At 34.7% G+C, this 6,000-nt stretch overlaps 1 protein-coding gene across 1 annotated transcript; it reads left to right on the plus strand.

The window, feature by feature from the left end:
* Nucleotides 1-948: 948 nt before the first annotated feature.
* Nucleotides 949-5,147, plus strand: LOC109058737 (synaptogyrin-3-like). Its single transcript, XM_042721489.1, has 4 exons — nucleotides 949-1,130; nucleotides 2,686-2,920; nucleotides 3,106-3,251; nucleotides 4,341-5,147. The coding sequence occupies exons 1-4, from the start codon at nucleotides 1,029-1,031 to the stop codon at nucleotides 4,542-4,544; spliced, it is 687 nt and encodes a 228-aa protein (XP_042577423.1). The 5' UTR covers nucleotides 949-1,028; the 3' UTR covers nucleotides 4,545-5,147.
* The last annotated feature ends 853 nt before the right edge of the window (nucleotides 5,148-6,000 follow it).

A 6,000-nucleotide genomic window follows, 5' to 3' on the forward strand; every position in this document is an offset into this window, starting at 1 on the left:
ATCATACTCAAGTAATCCACACCACTCCAGACTTTCAAATAATGTCTTGTGAAGCAGAAAGACATGTGTGTAATAAACACATTCATCATTAAGATGTTTTCAATTTAAAACCAGATAAAATAGTTCTCTATCAATAATATTGCTTTTTTTTTCTCAGTGAAAAAGTAGTTATTTGTGTTATTTTAAATCATTTTAAGCCATCTGGCGGTCCCCTTGGAAGTGTGCTGTGGTTTCCCAGTTGAAGACCAAGGGTTTAGACGTCTCAATAAATTATTCATATTCAAGAAGGGGTAAAAGAATGAATCGTTGATCATGTTCAATTGCATCAAGATAGGCTTCTTAAAACAACCAAAACTTAATTCATTTGCATGCTTCTTTGCTGTTTACAAATGTGGCAAGGATAGGCTATAGTATTATGTCTTCCCACATTGCTTTCCTTACCATGAAAAAGTCATTTTTATTTATGCATTATTATTTGCTGTAAGACTATAATATCGCAGTGGAGAATGATAATGCCAGAGTGCATCGCTGTCTTAGAATTACGCTCATTCATATGAAGTAGTCAAAACAATGTCCTTCCAAACCTGAAGGACATTAGATGTTGTTTGGACAGTAATATTCTTCAACATTTTCTTTTGCGTCCCTATTGACTTTCATTATATGCAATTTAAAAAATACCATCTTTTGTGTTCCACTGAAGAAAGAAAGTATAGATTTTGGGTTAACTATCATTTTGATGTGATATTGTTTTGGTTATGGAACTGTTATCCTCAAATAGTACCCTTTCCTTGACTAAATATTTTGTATCCCACCCTAAAATGTTCCAGTTGTTTTTGTTTTTGAAGTTGAAGCCTTGCTCTATGAAGTTATTGGTGAGTGAGTACGTGAGGTAGATGGTGTTGATGTAATACACAGAACCACAGAGAGATTGCGCACGCTTCTGACAGGCAGTGGGGCGTGTGTGTGTGTGTGTGTGTGTGTGCCTGCCTCGACCCACAGCCCAGAGCCTGAATAACAGTAGGAGGAAAATGGACGGAGTGGGTTCATTTGGTGCTGGGAGAGCCGGGGCTGCGTTCGACCCTATTGCCTTTATCCAACAGCCGCAGACCATCCTTAGAATATTATCATGGGTAAGACATTTATTTATCTGCAAATGATCAAATCAGCCTAGAAGAGACTAATGTGGTCTGCGAGAATAACCCAGAACGCATCATAGCCTAATCATAACATTTTCATCGCGCTTATTTAATAATTAAACGAGGTCACTGGGAAAAATGACGCTCCGTTTATTTGTGAAATCAAAGATTACTTTTCGTTTATATTGACGTATTGCTGTCATGAAGCGTATTTGCCTCTGGTGACGAGAGGTTACCGTGATTCCTTCTAGAATAATATCATGAAGGCATGTATATATAAATACACGCGCTCATTCTTGAATCTTTTTGTTGTTTGGTTTATTATGGTGGGATAAACTCGTTTGAAATACCATTATATTATTATGTATTATTTTTATGCATTGGTCTATCACTGGGCGTGACTTCAAAACAAGAAATAATATTTTAAATATAGGCTATTTACCTCTATTAAAGCAATAAAACGAGCCAATCTGATGTCATGGATGAACGTTTCTCTATTATGCAGTAAGGTTTTTCAGTAAGAACATCATTATAGTGTGTCCCAAAGCATAGCGAGCTGCCTCGTTTTGAGCATCGCATGTGTTCTGTGTGTTGCTTAGAAATGCTGTATACTTAGGCAGCCCACTAGGTTTTGAGCCGCAGCCACAGTCTGCTTCTATATGACCGGCGCCTCGATTCTGATTGGTTGATGCATTACTATAGGCGCATGTACTGTTACTTCCATTTGATTTTATTTGCGTCAGACAAACACATCACGTGGACCATGATAGCTTTCTCTTTCAACCAAAGGCTTTTCTTTCTTGTAAAAACAGAAAAAAACAAAAATCATTAAAATATATATATATATATATATATATATATATATAAATATATATATATATTAAAGTTACATATTAGTACTGTAAAAGTATAGCCTATCAGCCTGCTATAACTATATATTAGTACCTTTTGAAAAGGTACCGCCTCAATAACAGTTTGCACCTTTTCTTGAGTACAGAACAATAGTGGGCCCTACAAGTGGAAAATGTTGATTTGGAAGAGTTATTGTCTATCAGGGTACATTATGCTTATTGAACAGTGGATCTTTTTTTTCTGTGTAAGTTTATATTTCTATTTGATTTTGTAATTGAATTTTTTTTTCTAACAATCGACACCTGAAAAAAAAAAATTTATAATAAATTATTTATAATAAATTAAAAAAAAAATATATATATATATATATATATATGGTAATTAGGTAATTGGGTGCGATCATTACATTACATAATGCTTTGCCAATCATTAGTTAAGTTTGAAATTGTTAAATTAAAAATGTCATGAAAAGTTGTGGTCACCATTTTAAGTTTTTCAACATTTTAAATTAAGTTTTTACTTTGCTTTTTGTCACAGTATGGGATGTTTCTGTCACTTCATGTCAACAACCTGAACATAGAATAATAGTATTTATTGTAATGGTATTTAAGTATTTATTGTCGTTTATAAAGGCTTTAACAGTGCTACCATGAAGAAGAAAAAATAAGTTAAAACAGGTGTATTGTTTCCCCTGCAGATCTTCTCAATGGTAGTGTTTGGATCCATAATAAATGAAGGCTACATCAACCATGGCAGTGAGAGGCTCTATTGCGTTTTCAACAAGAACAACAATGCCTGCAACTACGGAACCACCATTGGGCTCATAGCATTTCTAGCATGCATTTTCTTCATTATCCTTGACATGAAGTTCCAACAAATCAGCAGTATTAAAGACAGGAAGAAGGCAGTGATGCTGGACATTGGGTTTTCAGGTAAACAATACGAGCGTGCCAAAACAGACAGAGTTCAAAGGGGTCTGGCAATGATTCATGATCTCTACAGAAGTTGCCTTTAGATGTTTTTGTATATTTATGTTAACATGGGGGCAGTATAGTAAACTATATTGACATTATTACTCTGATATATTCTTGTTGTTGTATTTTGTGCATGACTACAGGTTTCTGGGCGTTTTTGTGGTTTGTTTGTTTCTGCTTCTTGGCCAACCAATGGCAGAGCACCACCCCAGATGAGCTGCCCTTAAACCAGGGAGCGGATGCCGCCAGAGCTGCCATTACCTTCTCCTTCTTCTCCATCTTCACCTGGGTAAATGAGCATAACTGTCTCTACACAGAAATTAAAACACATCGCATTGTCATTTTATTAGAGTAACTGCCATGCTTTTTCAAATCTAGAGCTGAAATGGCAGGATATCCAGAATGCCAGTCTATTTCAGTGCATTATCTCATCAACATTAACTTGTTCTACATACTGGTTTCAGCCCTTAGGGGACGTGGGAACATAGAAGAGAATTACTTCCTTTTCCCTTGCTGCCATGAATGAGGATGAGAATAGTGTTTGGTGGCGTGTCCTGATGTGAAAGAAACAGTGAAAAACCTAGACTATTTCTTACAGTTACTGAACAAGAGTGAAATGTATATGTTGTCTTGATTCTTAGTAATTGTTACATCAGTGTTTCAGGTTTAGAAATACACACAAACACGCACAACCGTTTGGAATAATTTATTAATTTATAATATTTATAATATTGTGTGTAAATATGATACCCTACCATTCAAAGATTTGAAGTTTATTTTTACATATTATATATTGTATCTTTTTACTTTTATTCAGCAAGGACACATTAAACTGATCAAATGCGCCTGACTAGTAAAGACATTTATAATGTTACAAAAGATTTCAGTTTCAACAAAATGCTGTTCTTTTGAACTTTCTATTCATGAAAGAATACTGTCATGCTGCGTTGTAAATAAATGCATGAAGATGAAGGTTTAGAAAGTCTTTAATCCAAAACACAGGGTAACATTGACGTGAACTCGAACTGGGGAAGGGTGCAAACGAAGACAAAAGTCCATGTTGTGTGAGAGTGTGACAAATACTAAAAAATAGTGTTTCTACAAAAATCTTAAAGCAGCACAACTGTTTGATAAAGACATTGATCATAATAAGAAATCTTTCTTGAGCAGCAAATCAGTACATTAGAATGATTTCTGAAGGATCTTGTGACACTGAAGACTGGAGTAATGATGCTTTGCAACACAGGAATGAATTATATTTAAATATATATTAAAACAGAAAACAGGTATTTTAAGTTGTTTGAGTTAAGAGTAGTTCTTTTTACAAAGAGTTTGATATTAATGCGTGACTGTCATTTGCTTCCTCTTTGTATTTCAGGTTGGTTTGACTGTAAGAGCAGTGCAGAAGTACATGCTAGGGACCGACATGAGCCTCTTCACCACAGAAGTTATGGATGGCAACCCGCCCGTCCAGCCCTACCCCACCGTCACAAGCACCGAGCCCAACGACACATACCAGAGCCCACCCTTCACCGAAAACCTGGACTCCAACGCCCCAACCTACCAGGTGCCAATTTACTGAAACGGTGCCTAGCAAAAGTCACTGGTGTGTCAGAGTCCGTGTGGATGGCTGGCACTGGTCTTCAAACTGAAGTGGTGTGACAATATTCATAGGTAGTACCGTTCTGTGAACTTCTGTACAAGATTATGTTGATAGTGATTTCACTTTTGTTCGGAATATTAAGTGTTTATTTATCAGATGGAATGAAACCGTTTGAGGGTTATTAGTGTTGTCTAAAAATGAAAAAGGTTATGTTGCATGTATTATATTTAGAGAGTTATGAAGTGCCATGCATCACAAACAATACCTTATATATTCAGTTTCCATAATGCTGTTGGGTACTGTATATAAGTGCAATATCTGAAATATGGAATCATCAAAATGTTTGACACATTTAAATGTTCTCCAACTAAAAGCTAGGTGGTCTTCCTAAAAGAGGGTGGAGTTTCACTGTAGATAAGGGTGTCTTATGCATCAAACGTATGTAGAAGAGTTCTTGATTCAGTGTTTGATTTACTAAACGTGTAAAGCCAGATTTTATTTTGGAAGGATTTTTGTAGTTTAAAGTGCATGAATACTTCTGACTGTATCAAAATATAAAGATTAACTGAATCCCACTAAAAAGATTTCAAACAAATAATGATTTATTTTATTTTTTTCATCAGAGCCAGTTAGTTGGCATTTTTTGTGGAATTTTGAGGAATACAAACATAATCATTTGAAAAAAGTTAAATTGGCATTTAAAATACTTTATGAATGCATTTACAAACTTGGACAATGACACCAATTTGTATGTTTTCAGCATTAGACAGAAGAAGTAAATTCAAATACACTACCATTCAAAAGTCAGTCAAATAGCTTGTTTTAAAAAGAATTTAATGCTTTTATTCAGCAAGGATACATTAAATTGATCAAATGTGACAGTGAAGACATTTGTAATGTTTAAAAATATTTCTATTTTGGATAAATGTTGTTCTTTTGGACTTTATATCCACCAGAAAATCCTGAAAAATATTAAGCAGCACAACTGTTTTCAACACTGATAACAAGAAATGTTTCTTGAGCAGCATATCAGCATATTAGAATGATTTCTGAAGGATCATGTGACACTGAAGACTGGAGTAATGATGCTGAAAATTCAGCTTGGTCACCACAGGAATAAAATTTTAGAATATATTAAAATACAAAAAGTTATTTCAAATTATAATATAATTTCACGATATTACTGTTTTTAGTGTATCTTTGATCAAATAAATGCAGCCTTGTTGAGCAGAAGAAACTTAAAAAAAAAAAAATTCGTACCAACCTCAAACTTTTGAACAGCAGTGCATATGCCAGTGGTTTGCAAAATTATTTGTTTGGGACACCCTTCAGATATTCATCAGTTGGCTGTTGTTTAAAAAAAAAAGCCATTTGGTTACCATCATCAGTGCTTTGTCTGATATGTGGTAGATTTTGGTAATGTTTCTGTGTTCAG

This window comes from Cyprinus carpio, chromosome A3 (genome assembly GCF_018340385.1).
Source record: "Cyprinus carpio isolate SPL01 chromosome A3, ASM1834038v1, whole genome shotgun sequence".
In the NCBI taxonomy this organism is placed as follows: Eukaryota; Metazoa; Chordata; class Actinopteri; order Cypriniformes; family Cyprinidae; genus Cyprinus; species Cyprinus carpio.

Bases quoted from the DNA above. Each gene is read 5' to 3' on its own strand.
- LOC109058737 (XM_042721489.1), top strand. From the start codon at position 1,029: ATGGACGGAGTGGGTTCATTTGGTGCTGGGAGAGCCGGGGCTGCGTTC. The intron at 1,131-2,685 runs GTAAGACATTTA...TTTCCCCTGCAG, and splicing joins TCCTTAGAATATTATCATGG to ATCTTCTCAATGGTAGTGTT. The intron at 2,921-3,105 runs GTAAACAATACG...GCATGACTACAG, and splicing joins GCTGGACATTGGGTTTTCAG to GTTTCTGGGCGTTTTTGTGG.